Source organism: Leucoraja erinacea, chromosome 9 (genome assembly GCF_028641065.1).
Source record: "Leucoraja erinacea ecotype New England chromosome 9, Leri_hhj_1, whole genome shotgun sequence".
In the NCBI taxonomy this organism is placed as follows: Eukaryota; Metazoa; Chordata; class Chondrichthyes; order Rajiformes; family Rajidae; genus Leucoraja; species Leucoraja erinaceus.
This window is the reverse complement of record NC_073385.1, coordinates 24487319-24510798: the sequence shown is the minus strand read 5'-3', so window position 1 is coordinate 24510798 and position 23480 is coordinate 24487319. Positions and strand designations below refer to the sequence as shown.

Here is a 23480-nt window from a genome sequence, read left to right as displayed (position 1 = left end):
ATTCCTGGAATCATTCTTGTAAACCTCCTCTGGACCTTCTCCAGAGCCAGCACATGCTTCCTCAGATATGGGGCCCAAATTTGCTCACAGTACTCCAAATGTGGCCTGACCAGCACCTTATAGAGACTCAGCATTACCTCTCTGTTTGTGTATTCCAGTCCTCGTGATATAAATGTTAGCATTGAATTTGTCTTTCTTATTTTGTCTACTGATTACCACTCCGCTCTTGCATCCTCATCACTTGTCAGTTCTCGTCCACCCCTTCTCCTCACCTCTCTCTACCACACTTCTCCCCTCTACTCCATCAGTCTTCAAGTAGGGTCCCAGTGGGAATCATATTCTGTAAATTTCCCTCTGCAAATGCTGCTGGCCTGCTGAGATTGCCCAGAATCTGCAGTCTCCAAAATGCTCGGGCATCCTTGCAGTAGATCGTCCTATCCTTTTAAACATTCAAAACACTGCGCCTTCCATATAATATCAGTCAGCTTATTCAACTGTGTCAGTGTTGGAACATTGACGTTTTAGTAGTGTGAGAATACGCTTCATGAATGTTGCATTAAATCTTAGAGTAAAAGTGAAGAGACTATAGACAAAAGCTGTAAAGAAAATGAGGCACTTATCTGCATGGATATCAACCAATTTATCATAATACCTGTAAATCACATGTGCAATTGGAAGAACTACAAATTTTGAGCTTGCAAATAATTAAAAAATATACTTATGCAAATGAAATAGTAAGATTAAACGAGTACTTACCAGTACGAAGTTTGATCTGTATTTTATGAGGAGTTACGGTGAGGGATTAAGTGAAGACCCCAGCTCCAGTGCGCATGCGGCATACTTCGAAGCAGCGGTGTGAAATCACAGAATAGACACAATATTTGAAGTAAGATAGTAAAGATCACGAGACATCAGTTTATTAGTTTGATCTATATAATGAGGGTGGGAGCGGCGGGCACTTAATCCCTCACCGTAACTCCTCATAAAATACAGATCAAACTTCGTACTGGTAAGTACTCGTTTAATCTTACTATTTTACTTCGGAGTCACGTGAGTGATTCCGTGAAGACTTCAAAGGTCTGTGATTTCAAACCGTGTAACAGTTTTTATTTCACTCACTGCCGAAGTTTATGAGGGAGGAAGTGTTATCGTAATCAACCAGTTGATCTGCTTTCAAAAGAAACAGAAAGGTATTTGTTAACAATAACAACATAACAGAGCTCCTCTGAGCTTAAATTAATATTGCAGTTTGTAATATTCTCCTGCAATTAAATCAGGTTTATCAACGGTTTATAATAAAAAATGTTCTGAACGCGGTTCCCTTGACCATTCTGCTGTATTGAAAATGTGGTCAACCGGGATGTCCATTCGTTCAGCCGCTGATACCAATGCTGCCCTAGTGGAATGGGATTAAATGTATTATTATCTATTCCGGCAGCTTTCAGTACCTGTTTGAGCCACCTTGGAGTGGTTTGGCTCGTACCCCGTTTTGGGTTACTGTGGTTGACCCATAGGCTTTCCTCTCCCTCTAAGATAGTGAGTTGTGTCTATATATAGTAGTAGATGGGTCACCACACTCAACCTGGACTCTGGTGGGTAGGCCCGGAATCCCACCAGTGAATCGGGCGTTCCTGGTCCATATAGCCATATAACGACTACAGCACGGAAAACACAGGCGATCTCGACCCTGCTAGTTCGTGCCGAATCCATATACCTGCGAGTTAGATTTTACCAGACCTAAATATGAACTTGATGCGTCTGGGGTAATCACCATGTATCCAGTCTAGTTTATGGAGTGACCGGACTCTTTGAGCGTGTACGAGAGCCATAAGCATGAGCCTTTTTTTAAAACATAGATTAAGCAAGCTGAGGGATCTGGCTGGTGCCATTCTCTGAGGTATGTCAATATCACACCAATATCCCATACATGGGTATATACCTGGGTGTTTGGGGCTTATATTATAGTTGCCCTTCATAAGTTTACCTTCAGTGGATGGGATCCCATGCTCTGCTGACATGCGGTTTTAGATAAGCAGATAAGGCGCTCCATGCTGTATTTACGGCACTGTAACTCACCTTTTAGTCATGGTGTAGATGTTCCAGGAACTCCAATACGTCAGTGGTTGAATAGTTCGTTGTCCCTGCGTCGTGGCAGTATTTTACCCATGTTAGCTTTTAGTGACTGTTCGCAGGGATGCCGACATGGTGGTAATGGTTCGTTTGGATAATCCCAGTCCCTGGTAAGGTCTATTCAAAACCTGCACCCAGGAGTTTGATGTTTCCCTGGCATGGGTGGCTTATGCCTGATACTGGGTTGAGTCAGCAACCATGGTCCACTAGGGAAATCCATAGGTGACTCGCCCACCGTGTCGTGATGAACTGGGAACCATGGCTGTAGGCCGGTCGGGCACGTTCAATATCTCGGAGACAGATCCCATCTGTATTGCGAAGTGCCCGACTGATGAGGCAGAAGGGAGGAAGGCAAAGCAGAAATTCCCCCTTCCAGCGTATAGGCATCTATCGCTGCTGCCTCTAATCTGGTTCCTAAGTCACATACATGGGTTACTGGTGATTCCGTCTTGTGCAACCAAATTGATATCTGGCTTTCAAACTGCTTAATAAATTTAGCAGATATTTTGGGTTATGACATCTATTCAATGTAATCATAAATTGTACCCCGTGACATGGTGTCTCCCACTGTGTTCTAGCTTCCTAGGACATAGGCAGCTGATAGTTAAAATGTCTTTTGACACACCATTGCCAGATTTGTTTGACCAATTTGTTGCACAATAATGATTACTATGCTCCCCATATGGTTGATATAAGCCACCACCATAGTATTATCAATCCGTAACCACATATGTACGTGCTGCATTTGAAATGCATATGCTTTTTAGCCCAATAGGCGATCACCAATCCCAAGAAGTTGATGCCCGGTATGTGTAGTAACGATGTTTGTGACTTGGTCCATCTGTTACCTGTGCTGGATATGGAGTTTAGTTGCTCCCCAGCCTAAAGTACTGGCATTGGTTTTTAAAATAACCAAGTTGGGATTGGTGATGATAATAGGGCTGAAAACTATGCCAAATATATGTCTGCCCACCACCTTAATTGTGATATAGCTTCAGTGGGTACATTCATGATTTGATTATAGTGACCCAAGTGTCTTGGCAAAGTAACAGTCATATGGACGGAATTGTTATTGAAGCCCAGATAATCCTTGGTAGTAACACTTCAATTCTGGTTTATCTGGGCGTGGGATGAACCTCAGCTTTAGGGAGCTGTTTCGTAGCTAGAACTGCTCCACAGCTAATTCCTTTGTTTCCCCTAATATGAGGATATCATCCAATATGTGCCATGATTATGCTTGTTTTCTTAATATTTTCATGGCCATTTTTAATAGTTTAGGGCGGAGGTTTAGACCATATGAAATGCTATATGCTCCCATGGTTGCCCTAACCGGGATATCCATGATCCAGGTAAATATATTTAGGTATCTATAATGATCCTAGTGTATGGTATAAGATAGTTAGCATCTCCCATATCAATGCTCCCCATAGGTATCCTAGGGAGATCAGATGTCTGGCAGTGACAAACTCCACCTCCATCTTAAAGTGGATATACTCAACAGATTTATTTAGTGATATTAGATCAATGATGATGCTACATTCATCATCTTTTATAGTTTTGGTGAATATATTCGATACAAATTCCAATCCGTTTAGTAATGTGCCTGTTTAGTTCAGCTTGCCTTCTCACTTCTCTTTTCTTAGAGGGAGAAACAGCCCTTTGGGCACATTGCTGAACTGGCAGTAAAATGCCCAATTTGAATTCGTTTTTATCCTCTAATGCTGTTGAGTATATTTTGGTTATTTGTGACAGCATCCCATGCTTAGCCCACTCCCCATGCAGTTTAGTAGAACACCCTTGTTTTAGTGTAAATTGGGAGGAACCAGACTACCTACCTCCATGCTTGTTGTTTTTCATGAAGGCGTAGTTTGCTGGTATGCTGGTGCTGTCGGTGGGGCGGCGCATCTTCCCACGGCTCCGCTCTGGGCCCCGTCTAAAAAGAACTATGGGGGATCTGCAGCGGTCACCAGGCTTTCACCAGTCCTTGTTTGATATTGGTGGTGGATGCCGAGGGGTGCTGCCAGCTGGGTGTTGGATGTGATGTCCTGCTCGTCCCATAGCCTGCTCCCTCTTCCCCGCAGCAGCGGTTTGCATAGCCCCATATATTCGGGGTTGCGGGCAGGTCTATATGCACCATCGTTCAGTCGAGTATCCCAAATATGGGAACATCTTAGGCGTCAGCACCAAAGGCGAGCAAAGGTGGTAACATCTTGACCTTCTGTAGAATTCGCTGCTTGTCTGTGAGTCTACGAGACCCAGCTGCCTGCGGATTTGCCTCTGGAAAGGCCTGTTCCTGCAGGGCTTTTGTTGGGAAGATGGTCGCGTTGAGGAGCCATGTAGTGGCCCACGACACCCAGTGGCTCTTCCTGATCCTGCTCCCCTGGCATACTGCTGTTCTCGTCCGCCTGCCCAGCGCTTAAGCCAGCCCAGCCCTGGCCTCCTTAGCCCTTAAAAAAGGAGCATAAAGGATGCGCTAAATGGGAGGAGGCAAAGCACTCCACTCCGCTGTTGCATCAATCCCTCGATAAGGGAGATGGCTAGTGCAATAGCACTGGGGTAGGAGTCAGCTCCCTTGGCATTCAGCCAGTGCCCTTTACACCGGCGGCACAGGGAGCGGCTCGGTGTCGAGTGAGCGGGAGCATTGAAATAGCTCCACCGCTACCGGTGGCTGCCTCCCAGATAAGGACCCTCGTGTGGAGTTGGGCAGGCAGTCCTTCTCCTGGAGGTGAACTTCATGACCTCCTCTGGCTTGGGGAGACAGACATACTCATTTTTGCTGTCTCCAACCTGTTCCAGCTTGGAGGAAGATGGCTCCTGTAGAACCTGTAAATTGGTAAGATTTCCCCTTACCTGTAAGTAGAGGCTGCCTGCCGTTTTTCCAGGCGGCGTTGTGGCGGTTCCCGGGCGGTGATTCTCCTGGTCAGGAGTCTGCAGGGCTGCCGGTCGGGTTTTTTAAAATTTCCCGCCGGTCCGCGGCTGTACGGAACAGCTGTTCAGCGGACCGGCATAGCGCAGCTCCTAGCAGCGGTCCGCAGCGTTAGCGGTCCGGGTGGCACCTTTTCCCCGTCACTGTCGGCCCCACGCTGGAGTCGAAACGGGGCCCGCTCACCATGCCTCACTTTGCTCCCGCTGGAGCAAAAACCACAAGGCCCGATTAAGGTAAGTACTTACCTCTCGTCCTTGGATGCGGGAGCTGCCCGACTCCCGCTGGCTGCCGCGTTCTGCACGCTGTGCGATTATGGCCGCATGCGCACTGGAGCTGGGGTCTTCACGGAATCACTCACGTGACTCCGAAGTAAAATTATTTTTACCCTCTTAACACTGGTTTAACGCAAGAGGAAATTCATATTAACAATTATTTAAATGTGCGGAAAGCTGTTCTACCACCAATGGTCATTAAAAATGTAAATTATATAATCTATGAAAGTGAGAAAATTACATAACCTGTTAGCAGTCTCTTTCACGGAGCTGAAGTGGTGACAAAGATTCAAGGCTGTTATATAACTGACACCTGGAAAGCTGAGGTAGAACTGTAAAATGTGCTGCTGGAGACCGCTAACCTCCACTGGTACAGTGATGGCAGCGTTCTTTCTCTCTTCAACACGGGCAAGTTCAGCAAGCAGGCCAGCTGTTTCCTCCTGACTGGAGCTGAACAAGATTCGGATTCCAGCTGTGGTCAGAGATGACAATAAGCCATCATAGTATCTGGTTCTTTGGAAAACCCTCGATGTATCTCCTGTAATTCATTGAAATGAAGAGATCAGTACTATTTGCTTTTGCTATAAATGAGGCACAGAATCACTAAACTTAAGTTTGTTTCATAACTGAGAAAGAACATTACATCTGTATATCGTGATATACCAAGCAGAACAAAGTTTATGCTTATTAGTAAGTTTTCATATATTGTATCAGTACATCCAAAGGTACAGTCTGGTGCTCGAGTTACAGTACAGAAACAAGCCCTTCAGCGCTCCATGACCATGCCAATCATTATACTAACCGCATTTACCAACACTTGGCCTACCATACCTTGGCGACTGAGTACTTGCCCAGCTTTTGCTTTAATGTTGTGGGAGTATTCTGCTACCACCACCTACTCAACCTGTATACACCAGAGTGCAGCAATCCTTTGGTGGATTAAAAACTCAATTGTCTCCCCTCTTCTAACCTTAAAGCCAATGGCTTCTGATCTTTGACACTTCAGCCATAGGATAAACGTACTTGCTATTCACCTAGTGTCTCATAATTTTGTTCACTTCTATCACATCCTCTTCAGCCTGCTTTCCTCCAAGGAAAACTAGCCCAGCCCATCCAGTCCCACCTCCTAACTAAATAAATGCAACATTGTGGTGAATCTTCTCTGCATCCTGTCCAGTGCAGTCATGTCCTTCCTACAGTGCGGCAACCAGCACTGAAAACAATATTCCAGCTATGGCCTAAGCAATGTTATATTAAGTTCCACAAAAAACTGCCAATGAGGCAATCATCTCTTCTTCACCACCCCATATACTATGCTACCATTTTGAGGTGTCTTTGGATGTACCCCAGGTCTTTCTATTCTTTAATATGCCGTAGAGGCCTACCATTTGTGGTGCATTTACTACCATTATTACCAAAATACATCACTCACATCTGCCAATGTACCAACATAATATCATCCTGCAACCTAAAACTATTGTTGTCTTTATCAACGACAATTTTTATGTTAAAATATATAAATCGCACAACTTAGTCAACAACATACATAGCAGACAGCAAAGTTCCCAGCACCGATCCCTAAGGTACACAAAATACAATTACATTTCCAAGCCAATTTTGGAACCAATTTGCCTGCTTATTTGACACAGTCCTGGTCGGCCAGTTATAGGAAAGGTGGCGTGAAGCTGGAAAGAGTGCAGAAAAGTTTATTGGGACTAGGACGCTCCAGTTAGAAAGGAGAGGCTGGATGAGCTGAGACTTCCCTGGAGTGTATGAGGCTAAGGACAAGTAACCTTGTAGAGGTTTATAAAAATGATGAGGGGCATAGATAAGGCAAATGATCACATTCTTCTTCCCAGGGTAGGGGAGTTTAAAACTATAGGGCACAGATTTAAGGTGAAAGGGGTAAGATTTAAATGGGACCTGAGGAGCAACTTTAATACAGAGTGTTGGGTCTATGGAATAAGCAGCTGGAGGAAGCTGTAGATATGATGCCATTACGAAGTTTAAAATACATTTCAACATGTTACACAGATAGGAAAGAGTTAGAGGGATATGAATCAAATGAGACCAACCCAGGTAGACAACTCTAACATGGATGAGTTGAGCCAAATTGACAATCTTTATATTTGATACGTGATCTCAAATCCTCATCTAGAGGGAACATCCTTCCAATGTCCAAACCACATTATTTTATATACTCCTATTAAACCCCTTCTCAGCCATGTGCAAAGAAAACAATCCAAGCCTTTCTAATCCATCCGTTTAACTATACGAACCATTCTTATGGATCTTCTGTGGATCCCTTTCCAATGCCTTTAAATCATTTTTATAATGTAACGAGCAGAAATGAACAAATATTCAGATGAACTCTCCTGCTATTATACTCTATGCATTTGTTTAAAGACCAGAATTATATTTGCCTTATTCATCTTAAATGACTCGTGCACACGTGTCCTAGTCCTCTCCTCCTGCATTTCTTTTAGAACTGTATCTTTTATTCTGCATTGCCTGTCTTTACCACCAAAATGTATCATCTCGCATTTCTCCACATTTGACAATCTGCTGTGCTTTTGCCAATTCCATCAGGCTGGTTATAATTCCTGCAATCACTATCCTCTTGGTAATTCACAATACTGTCAAGTTCTGCATCGTCCATAAAATTTGAAATTGCAGTCCCATGTCTAATCTATTAATGTAGATCATAAAAAGCAATGGCCAAATGACTTAGGAACATTACGATTCATCCTCCTCCATTCACCACAACCCTCTGTCATTTTTTGCTTAGCCGACTTCATATCAACTTCATAGCAATGTTCCTTTTATGCTACATGCATCAATTTAGTTGCTTGGTCAGCAATGTGACACCTTATCTAAAGCATTAAGGTTTGCCAACCACAGCAAGTCCATCATTAACTTGATCGAAAAATTCTATCAAAAATTCTATCAAAGTCATTTAACATGATTGTCCATTAAGACATTAGTGCCAACTTGCCTTATTAATCCATATTCCTCCATGTCATTATTAATCCAGTCTCAGGTCTATATTTCTGAAAGCTTTCACACCATAGAGGTCTACCTGGTCCAGTAGTTGCTGGATTTATCTTTATTCCCTTTTTTTTTAAACAAAGGATTATCACTCTCTAATCCTTGGCACAGCCCATGTATCCAAAGAATGTTGCAAGATTGTGGTTACCCATACTTCCCTCCTACACATTTTCAAATACTGGGATTCATCTTATTTTGTTCTGGTGAATTTAAGCTCAGTCAAATTTGCTAAAATGTATGTGCTTGTAATTGATATATCTCTTCCTTCACTATTATTTTGGAAGCATTCTCTCCCCTAGTGAAAACAAAATGTTAATTCCATACCTTAACTCCTCACCATAACTTAAATTTTATGATGCTGTGATCACTATCTCCCTAGTGAAATATGTCCACTTGACCCATTCAATTCCCCACAACAGATCCAGCACAACTATTGTTCTCATTAGATCAAGAATACACTGCACCAGATATTGTCCTGGCGACATTTTAGAAACTCTCTGACTATAACATTACTATTGCAATTTACATTGCGATAGTTAACAGCCTTCCACAGATGAGTCTCTATAAGTATCACCATATGATATTACCATGTAATATCATGTAAGAATAAAATGCAATAAAACAAAGTATTTTCAAAGACACAGTTTTTAGAAAAATAAATCACTAACAACTGAGTGATTCATTAATGCAAGGACCACTAAACACTAAATGTCTGATTATCTGAACAAGCCATTTACTAGCTAAATAGACAACTACAGGGTTTACCAGAATATGAATGACCAGATTTATGGAAATCTGACTTTAAGCAGATATTCCCATACATTTTTAAAGCATTTTTCAAGCCAGCAATAGTAAAATGTTTCATGGTGCTCATTAATGACTGGATACAGTATATGTTTCATTAGTTTAATTATGGTTTATGCTAGGGCAATTGTTCAATGAAATGAAAAACATAGCAAGTATATTTAGAGTGATACGATATGGGTAACTATTGAAAACCAATGTTTCTGACTGATGGAGAAATTGTCTTATGGACAGTTCTCAGGAACGGAATACTTACATAACCTGGGGACCGCTTGTACTTTTTAAATATTACATTCGCTGACTTCTCTCTTCTGTGGGACACTTGAACAAATTTGTACTGTCATCATAAGATCATAAGTCATAGTAGTAGAATTAGGCCATTGGGTCCATCAAGTCTACTCCGCCGTTCAATCATTGCTGATTTATCTCTCCCTCCTAACCCCATTCTCCTGCCTTCTCCCCATAACTTCTGACACCCATACTAATCATCATTTAAGGGAGCAGCTTTATCAAAAGAGTCTCAAGAAACGTACATTTCTCCAATATCCAGTTTAGTGATTTGCTTTGTGCAACTGTTGGGTATTAGAATAACACATGATGACAACTATACTGCAGTGATATCCACAATATGTATGCCTAAATAGGTAATTCTTGTAGTGGTTTCAATATTATGGCTGAATAATTTAAAGTTTGGTCTTTGAATCTTATAGAAAAGAAAGCAAGATTGTATTAAATATTACCTGTTCAAACAATTCATGAACAAACCACTCACCTGGTTTTGCTCTGTCCTTTTCCACAATGACACACACACGTTCAAACATAGCCTGCAGGTGCTGAATACGGTCCACAAACTTACTTCGGTTTACACTGTTTGCAAACTCGAGTAAGAATTGTCTTTCCACAACCATTCTGTTGCTCACTATATAATCACATCCATTGAGAGAGCAAATTTCAGCCTTCATGTTATGTTGAATACGGAGAGAGGAAACCAGACTTGGTCCAGATGAGATTTCTCGACTATCCACAAGAACTGTCAGTGGAGCTGTTCCAGGAACGACTGGGTGTTGAATGACAGTCAGATGATCTTTGCCCAGAGTTTCACTTGTTCTTGAAGTTGTGGAGGTATCATAGTTCACCAATGATTTCTCCATCTTTAAAAATAAATTGACTTTTTTAATTGCACTATTGGTATTGCCAGCATACTTGTAAACACTGGATCACTCCAGATCCAAAGGCACAACTGTAGTTAATGCTGGTATTGGTTTCGTAAAAGTTTAAACTAATTTACTAGGAGAATGGGAACTGGGATGTTAAATTAGAAAGAAGAAATCTGAATAGAAGATTGGAAGCTGCAGCCAACATTCAAAGTATAGTACCTGTATCTCAAAACTACACATGAAAAGGGAATATAAAAGAGTGCAGTATCCAGGAAAATGGTTTGTGTGTGTATATACATAGAGCTTGCTTAACAAGGTGGATGAACTGAAGATGCAAAAATAAAACATGAAATCAGAAAGTCATGGTGATAATAGATCTGATTCAATTCTAACAGGTTTGGATACCAAATATTCCTAAATACATGGTGTTTCGAGGAGATGGGAAAATAGGTGGAGTGAGAAATGTGGCAGTTACAACTCATGAAAAACTGTCCAGAAGGGGTCGGTATTGTAAGAGTTAAGAAACAACATAGATGTCAAAACACTGCTAGTTGTATTTTATAGGTCACCAATACATGGAACGGATTATGCAAAATTTGTAGAGAAATAATAAGTTACAAGAACAATAAACAAGTGATGATGGAGGACTTCAATTGTCCTCTTAGGCTGATAATACAATTATAAAGGATAAAGGGGCAAATAATGCTCAAGTGATTTCAGTATTTTTGTGATCAGTATATTCTTGCCCTAGCAAGGACATAGGCTAGATAAAATTAAGTTAATTATTTAATAGAAGCCAGGCAGATTTTTTAAATGACATTTGAATAAAGTGCACTCATTCAACAATACTTACAAACGGGTCACAGGTAAGCTTATGGGTGTGGGATTTCATCTCTGTCTTGTCTTGTGTTGTGGTGTATTTAACTTGTGGAGGAGGAATTGAAGTGCACCTTGATTGTTTTTGCTCCACATGAAAGTCCAAGGTTTCAGAATCACAAGCCTGGAGATATGTCCTCGTGTCACAGCTTCTTTCCAAGGAGCAAAGATCTAAAGGTTTGCTCTTACCAATTTCTGCTACATGTAAATTATTTTTTGAAATCGGCTTTTTAAAAGTGCCACCCAAGCTTGGTTTTGAAGTACATAAAGTAACACTTTTATCTTCTGTAGCCTGTTTACTCTTGCTGTTTTGTATCAGAACTGTTCCTGCCAATTGACATTTCACATTTGTATCTAGTTCTTCGTCACTGGAATCATCCAGTGAAATGATGCGGCTCCTTTTCTTCTTTTTGCACAAGTAATTTTTTCCAATTTCTTTTTCTGCCTTTCTTGTTCTTAGTCTGCGTTCGTTTTCTCCAATGAGATCAAAATTAACAATATCATTGTCATCATCATCATCACTTAATTTGGTTTCATTTTCATCATCTTCCCGAACACAGAAACTATCTTCCAAATAGGTCTCATCCTGTTCAGGAATCTATCAATATGAGAAGAACATTACAACAACTGGCCAGAGAAACAAATTACAATTATTGGTTTTAAATTGTAATAGCCACTTACTATTAATAAAACAAGAAAGAAACATTGGAAAGCAAGTACAAATACAAATGCCCAAAGCACCCAAATAACTCCCGCACGATATCAATATCAATGATTTGGATGAGAACATACACGGCAAGATTAGAAAGTTTGCAGATGATACAAAAGTGGGTGGTTTTGCAGATAGTGAAGATGATTGTGAAAATTTGCAGCAGGATCTAGATCATTCGGGCAAGTGGGCTGAGGAATGGTTGATGAAATTTAATGCAGAAAAATGTGAGGTGTTACATTTTGGTAAGTCTAACATGGGCAGGACCTACACAGTGAACGGTAGGGCTCTGGGTAGTGTTGCAGGGCAGAGGGATCTAGGCGTCAAGGTGCATAGTTCCCAGAAGGTGTAGTCGCAAGTAGATTGGGTAGTCAAAAAGGCTTTTAACACATTGGCCTTCATCAGCCAGAGTATTGAGTATAGAAGGTGGGAAGTCATGTTGCAGTTACACTACTGATGATGTGTCCTGTGCCCAAATGTCCTGACGGTTGCCCAGGCCAAGATATACGTATCCCCGCCCGCCCCCCCCCCCCCCCCCCCCCCACCGATGTTGAGCGTCTACCACTCTCAACAATCAACGAATGTTGTGAAATGCTCCCCACCTATTGGCACAAGGGACTTCTTAACATCTTGTCCTGTGTACTTGATTCTGATAATCTGGACTCGTCCAGTGACTGCTGTGAAAGGACAGCTGACAACATGGGAAAGTCCACGTGACAGCTTGGAGAGACAGCTGACAGGAGGGAACAGACCCCACTGGGGCCGTCATGGGCTAGCTACCCATGACAGCAGTCCCCAACGCTGTTTCAGTTAGTTGGAGACGCCCGCTAAATGCTACTAAAAGTAAACTAAAGAAAATACCCCCAGAGCCTGCGAGAGCGGGGGCGCAAGATGGCTCACCGATTGATAACACGGTTACAGACCCAGGAACGGAAACGACTACGGACAAGGAGAGCATGGCACATGAAACATCCACAACAGCTGCGGGACACAAACTTCAGGTGTGCATTTGTGGTTGGGAGAAAATAACATCAGTGAAGGGCTTGAAGATCCACCAAGGGAAGAAAAAGTGCTTGAGAGAGCAGAGACATGGGCCTCGCATTGACCAGTACTTCTTACAAAGCAACCAGTCAAATCAGTCGAGTGAAGCACAGCGACGGGACTCAAACCAAAGTTCGCAGAGCATCAGCACCCATGTCACTGAAGAGGGTGATACAAGCACAGAAATGCCGGTGGAGGAGCCCACGCAACAACTACAAAGACCTCCATTGGAGGGAAAGATCAAAGGGCACAAACCTGGAGTGAAATGGCCCAAAGCTGTTGAAAAGAAAGAGTGGGAGACGGTCAACAGTGACCTTATACATATCTTGGAGCAACAAGCGGGCACAGCAGTGGAAAAGCTTGAAAGGATGGGCAACACAATCTACAGCTACGGAGAAGAACGGTTTGGGGTGAGTAAAGGGAGAGGTGGAAATAAATTACCAACACCAATCAAGTCCAGGAGGCAGCAGGAGATCGAGAGGCTAATCAGAGAGAGGAGACAGTTGAAAAAAGCAACTGACGCAGAGAGAGAAGGTCTCATGCTACTCCAAGAGGACATCAAGAGCCGATTGGCAAACTTGCGAAAAGCAGAGAACTTGAGGAAACTTCGCAAGAAGAAAGAACACACAAGAACACGGTTCTACAAAGATCCTTTCAAGTTCATCAAAGACCTCTTCGCAAAGGAAAAAAGTGGAACTTTGAAAACATCGAAACGGGAATTGGATGAACACCTGGGAAAGGCCCACCAAGACACGAAAAGGCATGAGCAGTTAGTCATCCCGCATGACATCCCGCCTATTCAACCACCTGAATTCAACCTGGACACCAGCCCTCCGAGATGGAAAGAGGTAGAGAACACTGTCCGGCGAGCAAGAGCAGTATCAGCTCCGGGGCCAAACGGAGTACCATACAAGCTCTACAAGAATGCACCGGATGTGTTACGCTTTCTATGGAAGCTCATAAGGGTGGTGTGGAAGAAGCAAACAATACCTAAGGCGTGGCGAAGGGCCGTCAGCGTGCTAATACCTAAAGAAAAGGATGCGTCAGACATCAGCCAATTCCGGCCAATATGTCTCCTCAACGTCGAGGGGAAAATCTTTTTCAGCATTGTATCACAAAGGCTGCCCACCTATCTGGTAACAAAAAAGTACATTGATACATCTGTACAGAAAGCAGGAATTCCAGGATTTTCGGGCTGCTTGGAGCATACAAGCATGATCTGGCACCAGATCCAAGCAGCTAAGAAGGACAAGAGAGACCTACATGTGATCTTCCTCGATCTGGCCAATGCATTTGGTTCAGTTCCCCATGAACTCCTTTGGGAATCTTTTGCCTTTTTCCATGTACCAGAGCTCATCACCACACTGGTCAAGAGCTATTTCCAAGATCTGCAGCTGTGCTTCACAACAGCTGACTTCAGTACAACATGGCAGCTATTGGAAGTAGGCATCATAGCAGGCTGCACAGTCTCACCCTTGGCCTTTACAATGGCCATGGAAGTCATCATCAGGGCCTCAAAATGGGTGGTGGGCGGTGAACGAACCAGGGCTGGGCTCCGTCTGCCACCCATCAGGGCATACATGGACGACATGACAACACTAACCACTACTGCAGCATGCACCAAGCGGCTACTTGGAAAGCTGCAGGAGAACATCAAGTGGGCCCGAATGAAAATCAAACCAAGTAAATCTCGAAGCATCTCCATAGTCAAGGGGGTGCTTAGAGACACAAGGTTCTTCATCCGTGACGACCCAATACCAACAGTGTCTGAGCAGCCAGTTCAAAGCCTGGGCAGATGGTACAACGCAAGTCTCAAGGACAAAGAGCAGGTGCAACAACTAAGGCAAGAAATTGTCAACGGCCTGGAGTACATCAATCAGACCCTACTGCCTGGGAAACTGAAGCTCTGATGCCTACAGTTTGGACTCCTTCCTCGGACAATGTGGCCACTGACCGTTTATGAAGCCCCAATAACAACTGTGGAGAAGATGGAGCGAACCATAACTTCATACGCGAGGAAATGGCTCGGTGTCCCACGACGTCTAACTAACATCGGCCTATATGGCAAAGGGGTCCTGGAACTACCTCTCACTAGTCTAACAGAGGAATACAAGTGTTCTAAAGTAAGACTCCAGATGACACTGAGGGACTCTAGAGACAAGACCATCAGTGCTGTTGCGCCACCCCTAGTAACTGGCCGGAAGTGGACACCATCTGATGTAGTACAGCAAGCTTCATCAGCCCTGAGGCACAAAGACAACGTGGGGCAAGTCCAGCAGGGAAGAGGAGGCTTTGGCTTTACGACAAGTAAACCAACTTGGCCACAACATCAGAGAGGAGGACATTGGTGGTCGATGAGGTGCGGCGACAGGAGGAGGCCGCAAGAAGTGCAAAGGCGGTCTCTCTTGTCAAACAGGGGCAATGGATGCAGTGGGAAGTTGTGGAGCGGAGGAAGATCAGCTGGAAAGAACTATGGGAAATGGAAGCAAGCAAGATCAGCTTCATCATCAGAGCGACTTACGATGTGCTTCCATCACCAAAGAACCTCCATCAGTGGTACGGCGAGGATCTAACCTGCGGCCTCTGCCCAACTCCAGCGACCCTCAAACACATCATGGTCGGCTGCAAGACCAGCCTCACGCAAGGGAGATACACGTGGTGGCATAATCAGGTACTAAAAAGCCTGGCATCAGCCCTTGAGAACAGGCGGTGTGCAACCAACTCCTTGCCTCCGAGAGCAAGCAAACCCCCCCCCCCCCCCCCCCTCTCCCCCCCCCCCCCCCCCCAAGGGCAACAACCTTTGTCTGAGAAGGACAGAAAACATCTAAACATCCTTCCACCAGATCAGAAGAAGGAAACCTATGCAGGGCCCGTGACTGGAGGATGCTGGCGGACATCGGCCGACAACTAGTTTTTCCACCTGAAATTGCTTCCACCAACCTCAGGCCAGACTTGGTGTTCTGGTCCCCTTCACAGAAGACTGTTTACATCATAGAGCTCACAGTTCCATGGGAGAACTCTGTTGAGGAGGCCTATGAGCGTAAGAAGCTGTGCTACGCAGAGCTTGCAGGAGAGGCAACGCGGCGCGGCTGGAACACCAAAGTCTATCCAGTTGAAGTGGGATGCAGAGGATTTGTTGCGTCATCTACCATCAGACTGCTGAAGGAGCTTGGAATCCACGGTCAGGCTCCGCGGAAGACCATAAGATCACTCTCAGAGGCGGCTGAAATAAGCAGCCGGTGTATTTGGCTCACGCGGAAAGACCCATGCTGGGCCCCAAGTACGTCACGGTGAATCTTTGGGATGGTTTGACACGGGACACGCGCTGAGGGCTGATCATCCTGCAGCGGGCCGCCCTTGTGGAGGGTGTATAGTGTTAAAAAGGCCGAAACACCCAGTGATGCAAGGGTACACTACTGATGATGTGTCCTGTGCCCAACTGTCCTGAAGGTTACCCAGGCCAAGATATACGTATCCCCCCCCGCCCCCCCACCGATGTTGAACGTCTACCACTCTCAACAATCAACGAATGTTGTGAAATGCTCCCCACCTATTGGCACAAGGGACTTCTTAACATCTTGTCCTGTGTACTTGATTCAGACGTTGGTGAGGCCATATTTAGAATATTGTGTTCAGTTCTGGGCATTGTGCAATAAGAAAGATGTTGTCAAGCTGGAAAGGGTACAGAGAAGATTTACGAGAAGATTTGAGTAGGCTGGGATTATTCCTTGGAGTGCAGGAGGATGAAGGGTGATCTTATAGAGGTGTATAAGATCACGAGAGGAATAGATCAGCTAGGCAGTCTCTTGCCCAGAGTCGGTGAATCGAGTATCAGAGGACAGAGGTTTAAGGTGAAGGGGAAAAGATTTAATAGGAATCTGAGGGGTAACCTTTTCACACAAAGAGTGGTAGATGTATGACTGGGGGAAAGACTAGGTGCTGAGAGCTCTCTTTTACCTGCATTAAGGAGTAATTAAATACACTGGAGCAATTACAAACACATGTGAAGCCATGTGTCCCAAACATTATGGTGCTCTGAAATGGGGGGGGGGGGGGGGGGGGATTATGTATAACCAAAATGTATTAAAATATCCTTTAATAAAATCTGACAATGAGCACTTTAACCACATGTGATTTTTTTCTATTACAAATCTCAAATTGTGGAGTACAGAGGCAAATAAATAACGATTGGTCTTTGTCCCAAACATTATGGAGGGCAATGGCCTAAAATTCAGCCTGGGGTTTAGTATGTCAAGATTACAAACAGTCTAGATCAGACTCAGACAATTGCTAAGCAGTGGTCAAGTGCTCAGTGCTCAAGGAACTGAGTTTTGGCTGAAGAGGGAAAACAATAAGCTTCATGTTTCCAACATTTAGTTAAAGAAAATGTATGCGCACCTAGATCATTCAATACTGAATGTTACACAAACAATCTCAAGGTAGGGTCAGCAAAGGAGGGATGGTGGGATCCAACTGGGTCAGCTTAACATGGACAATGATTCTTGGTTTTCATATGTTGTTGGTGGGGGGCGGTACAGGGATGAGAAACTGAAAGCAATGGATTCTTGGAGAACATCAAAGGTAACAGCATGGATGAAGGAAGAGAAATTATTGGTATCAAGGGATAGCTATGGTGTGGTTTTGGTACTACGACAGGTAAGAAATCCAACTGCAGGAATTCAAGCAAAACCCCTAAGAAGGATACCTACTGTATCTGGCTGTTAGTGGAAGTATTCCAGAGGAAATAGGAATAAATGCCAATTTTCAGTCCTTCCTCTCTCTGACTTGGAAGTACAAAACTACAGTGTGCTACAGTAAATGTAAGTTCTTAAATTTGGAGCTTTAACTTTCTCTTTAGCGAGCCAAGAAAATAAATCTAATAAAAATAAATAGATATTACCTGTGAGAAGATAGTCATATCATTTCTGTTATAGACCATTTTCTTCTTATAGATATTTGGGCTGCGTACAGATTTCAAGTAAATCGCTTGCATATCAACATCTAGGGAAAATGATATTTAATTAAACATGATTACAGACTGCAGTCATTCAGAGAAGCACAAACATTTAAATAAATCTATGAAATCTCAAATGCGATGAACAGCAAATTACAAAAAAAATTAAAATAAACTCAGTTGTAACTACTCAGCTTGGAGGCACAACTTAATATATCGGTCATACTGTATTTCTAAAGTAGATGAGGTTCTAATAGGAACAAGAATTGCCAGTTTTTCTTTTAAACCAAATCAATTTAGATTACAGTATTATCCAACAGATAATAATCTAATATCGAAGAAAATGAAACAGGAGAAGTATCTCTATGGAATTTAAATGCAAATGCTTTTCTGCTAAATCAAATAATGTATCTACAAAATCGCATTCATAGAAATAACATTTTCTCTGGCTATAAATGCAGGTATAAGAAATGAATGTATTCCAGTAATTCTGTTCATGAACCAATTACTGAAAACATGTATTCTTAAGGCAATGCCAAAAAACAGCAATCTATTTTGGTTCTGCACATATTCTGTAACACACATTTTAGATCATATACTTGTTATTAACTCAAGTTTTCCATATCTCCATGCAGATCCACTAAATGCTAGTCACTGGGCAGTCATCTCATTCTTTGTAAAGGCCAAAGAAAAATAAAATATACTTCTAATTTTTTTTCATGACAATTTATCTGCCCACTCCTTTCTACTTTGTTGATTATATTTCATGATGGCCCTCCACAAATGTGTTACATGTCGTTTAAATTCTATTGAACATTGACAACATGCGGCAGGTCACATGCCTGCAATGATAACCCACATTTTGTACAGAACATACATAGATTATTGTTGGAGTTAACTGTAGAATTCCCATCAATAACCTCCTGAGGTCATCAATGAAGTATCACATTTTAGTGATTTATTTGTCTTAGCTGTACAGTGCAATTATTAATTATTCAGATTAAATATATTTTTGAAAAGTACAATTCCAAATAACGTGGGCAGAACTGAGCTCTCTGTAAACTAATAAATGAAGTTTTTAATTTAATGTTTTATATTGTTTCAGAGGGTTACCATTTGAAAGTTGGGACTCATCATTGATAAAACGTTTCAAAGAGGTATCAATGATGTTGTCAGAGTCATCTTCATCAGAAGACACATTTTCTGCTCCTTCCGTTGAAAGTTCAGCTTCTTCATCAAGAAACTGTCGAGCAGAATGCTATCAGAGAGAGCACAAGAATTAACAACTTTTTAATAATCCCATCTTTGACATCGCAGATTTCCTGGCACATGCTCTGTGTTATTAGTTATTAGTTCAAATGGTGCTCTTATACACATAGAATATAGGTGCAGGAGTAGGCCATTTGAGCCAGCATTGCCATTCAATATAATCATAGCTGATCATCCAAAATCAGTACTTAAGAAGGAACTGCAGATGCTGGAAAATCGAAGTTACACAAAAAAGCTGGAGAAACTCAGCGGGTGCAGCAGCATCTATGGAGCGAAGGAAATAGGCAACGTTTCGGGCCGAAACCCTTCTTCAGACTGATCGGGGGCGGGAACAAGAAAGGAAAAAGGAGGAGGAGCCCGAAGGCTGGGGGATGGGAGGAGACAGCAGGGGGACTGAGGAAGGGGAGGAGACTAACAAAATTGGGAGAATTCGATGTTCTCCCAATTTTGTTAGTCCTTGCTGTCTCCTCCCCTTCCTCAGTCCCCCTCTGTCTCCTCCCATCCCCTTCGATCTTCCAGCATCTGCAGTTCCTTCTTGAAGACTGATCTCCCAATTGCTTGATACTTTAATTCTCCTTCCCATTCCTACACAGACCTTTCTGTCCTCGGTCTCCTCCATTGTCAGACTGAAGCTAAACGTAAATTGGAGGAACAACATCTCATATTTTGCTTGGGCAGTGGTTTAAATATTGATTTATCTCACTTCGGGTAGCCCCGGCATTCCCTCACTCTCTTTCCCTCCCCCACCCAAGTTGCACTAGCTTCTGATTTTCACCTTACAAACAGCTTACAATGGCCTGTTTCCTTTATCATTGTTCCTTTTTTGCATATCTTTCATTCATTGTTCTTATGTCTCCACATCACCGTCTAGATCTCTCATTTCGCTTATCCCTAACCAGTCTGAAGAAGACCCGAAACGTCACCCATTCCTCCTCTCCAGAGATGCTTTCTGACCCGGTGAGTTACCTCAGCTTTTTGTGTCTATCTTCATTTTTAAAATATGACTTTTTCTAAATTATGTCAAAACTAAAGAATGATAAAAAACTAGTTTTCAAATTCAAAGAAATTACTGGTTTGCCCATCTATTTTCGGATGTTGGTCAGCAACAAGTTATGTTTGTACAGTTTGCTGCTTGGATACTTGACTCAGATGATTAGTAATGAAATATAGCTTGAAGGCAAAAGCTGCATCTGCAAATAGAAAAGTCCTTTCTCAAACACAAATCTTGTGATTAATCCGCATCAACAGAGAATTCATTGTTTGCACAAACAGCCATTTTAAAATAACTAGAACAAAATTGGAATGAATTTTCCTCAAGGTTATGTTCCCATGGTAGCAAATCGCTTATACAAAAAAAAAGAGCAAATTCAATTTAAAAGGTAGTCAAGATCAAAATCATTTTGGGTTTTCCAAGTAGGAACTTTGTCTTAAAACTACATAACAAATTAATGTGCGCCCTATATTTTAATAACTCTTTATATCAAATCACTGAATTGCAACAAATGCCACAAAAGAGCTCAAATATTATTTCAGGCACTAACTGAATTTGTGAGTAAGACTCTTACTTACTTTGATATAGGGACGATGAAGATTTCTGGACAACTTGGGATCTTTATTATTCTTGTTCGAAGTTGCTCGAAAATCATCATCTTCACTATCTGTGATGCTTAACTGTGAAGGTAAATTAATCCACAATCCATTAATCAAACTTCAGTTCCATTTTCTTCACCTGAAGTGTTTTGCTGTTGCAACGGTGATATATAAAGGAGCCTAGCTACACATCTTAGTGACAGATTAATGTAGTTTAATACTATTAGAAATTAAAAACAACTATGCTCTTGAATCAAAAACATAATTCAGAGTTATTCCAGGTAATTGTGCATAAAAAGAGTACAGTGAAAAAAATACAAACATTCAGTACTTACAGCACCAGTATTTCCTATTTCTTATCCTTTGGCAAAGTTGGATTTGTGAATTGTCAAAATTAATTTAGCTAATATAACAGTATTTTCATGTCTTAATCTTTCCCTTTCACGAATGCAAAGTTTTATGATACAAAGCTTTTCTCCCATAAGCAAAATAATCTTGAATAGGGCTCAATTTTCCACAATCGTTTGAAAAAGATGTTGGTAAAGTCTGCTGTTCACAACAGCTAAAAATATATCGCTAAGTATGTTGGCTTTAAAGGCTTAATTTTCAAGAAATCGTGAATGTTCCACTAGAAATGTTAATTTACATACATTAAGCACTTTCCTCTGTTTTCGAACAGGCAACATAGGCGAGTCGATATCACTGGCACCAGTCACCTGCAACATTGAACAATTGCATGAAAATTACATTGATTTTCTGCTAATTATGAAAACATTGTTCTTAAGCAACACATAGAAAATAGAAACATAGAAAATAAGTGCAGGAGTAGGCCATTTGGCCCTTCGAGCCTGCACCGCCATTCAATATGAGCATGGCTGATCACAGAAAACAAGAATGTTTTCACTTTTCTCAATTGTAGGTGCAGCAGTTTCATTTTCATGAAAGCTATCATTTCTACCTACAATTTTAAATTATCATATTTCTCGGTAATGAAGACGCACCTGCGTCGAAGACGCACCCCCAATTTAAGTTGCTAAATTTTGAAAAATGGATGGTGGGACAGGAACAAGGGTCTGGTTTAATCCAGTGGTCGGCAGCATTGCCTACATGCCCCGGGACTGGCTGCAGTTCCCAGATCCCTCACGTCCCCGGGACTGGCTGCAGTTCCCAGATCCCTCACATCCCCGGGACTGGCTGTACAGCCTAGGTCGCCTGCCCTGGGATTAGTAGAGAGCGAGCCCGAGCCCGGGATGGAGCAGCCTGCCTGCCGCCTAGTAGCTACCCACCAACTACCACCTTCACCGGTTGCGCCTGTGCCGGCAGAAGCCGCTGTCCGGTCCCTGCGCCCACCCGCAGCCACCCGGGAATAGCTGCAGTTCCCAGGTCGCCCATCTCTCAGTATGTCTTGTGTGGGGGGTGGTGGAGAGCGGAAATGGGGGGAACGGCTTTCAGTCGCCTCCTCCATGGAGAGGCGACTTTTTCCATGTCGCCTCCCTCGCAGCCTAACACCATGGATTGGAGCGGCCTTTACCGGAGTCGGGCCCAGAGCAACAGCAGCGGGCGCAGCGTGGACTTTCCATTGCATAACGGGCGAAACCTTGCCGGGGGTCGCCAGAGTGAAGTGCTCCGATCGCTGGCCGGTGGACTGTTATATCCTGAAGTTGCATTCTGCCGAGCTTCAGCAGGGGGCGCAGTGTGGATTTTCCATCGTGGAGCGGGACGAACCCTTGCTGGGAGTCGCCAGAGAGCAGTGCTGTGATCGCTGGCCTGGTGACTTTGGCATCATGAGGCTGTGGTCTGCTGAGCTTCTAGCTGCGGCGTGTTGTGGACTTACCATGCGGAGCCTGGGATCCCTCACCGCGGATGGCCAGCGAACAGCTCCGAATGCGGCCTATAACATCCTGAAGCCGCGGACTCCGGTAAAAAAGCACAGATTCAGGACCTCCAAGCCGCGGAGTGCGTTTGACCGTCTCGACGTCGGAGTTTCAAATCATCCCGACGAGAGGTCCTATACATCCGTCCATCCTTGAGGCGACTACAAAGGGTTTATGTCCCCAACCACGGGTGAACAAAGGAGGCGGACTGGCTGCACTTTGTGCCTTCCGCCACAGTGAAGAATGCTGTGTGGATGTTTGTGTTAAATCTTATTGTGTATTGTGTGTTCTTTTTCAGTGTTTCGCTGCTGGGAAATTCATTTCACTACACTTACGGGTGCATGCGACGAATAAAATTGACTTTGACTTTGAAAAAACATGTGGGCAGAGGGGGTGAGGGAGCTCTGTTGGTGAGGAATGAAATTCAGTCCCTTGCAAGGGATGATATTGAAACAGGAGTTGTGGAGCCAGTATGGATAGAACTAAGGAATTGTAAGGGTACAAAGACCCTAATGGGAGTTATCTACAGGCCCCCAAACAGTAGCCTGGATATAGGGTGCAAGTTGACAAAATTGGCATGTAGTAAAGGTAATGCTACAGTTGTTATGGGAGATTTCAACATGCAGGTAGACTGGGAAAATCAGGTTGGTACTGGACCATAAAGAAAGGGAGTTTGTGAAGTGCCTCCGTGATGGATTTTTAGAGGAGCTTGGACTGGAGCCTACCAGGGAGAAGGCAATTCTGGATTTAGAGTTGTGTAATGAACTGGATTTGATAAGGAACACGAGGTAAAGGAGCCATTAGGAGGTAGTGACCATAATACGGTAAGT

The 23480-nt window shown here is 43.1% G+C and overlaps 1 protein-coding gene across 1 annotated transcript in view; it reads right to left on the bottom strand.

Moving 5' to 3' along the window:
* fancm (FA complementation group M) overlaps positions 1-23480 on the bottom strand; it is a 125536-nt gene that overhangs the window by 1388 nt on the left and 100668 nt on the right. The window contains exons 16-22 of the mRNA XM_055640372.1: positions 21427-21492; positions 20756-20857; positions 19031-19175; positions 17864-17964; positions 11191-11811; positions 9953-10331; positions 5575-5866 (exon numbers count right to left, since the gene is read on the bottom strand). Coding sequence (XP_055496347.1) covers positions 5575-5866; positions 9953-10331; positions 11191-11811; positions 17864-17964; positions 19031-19175; positions 20756-20857; positions 21427-21492 — 1706 coding nt within the window. The remainder of the gene's footprint in view (positions 1-5574; positions 5867-9952; positions 10332-11190; positions 11812-17863; positions 17965-19030; positions 19176-20755; positions 20858-21426; positions 21493-23480) is intronic.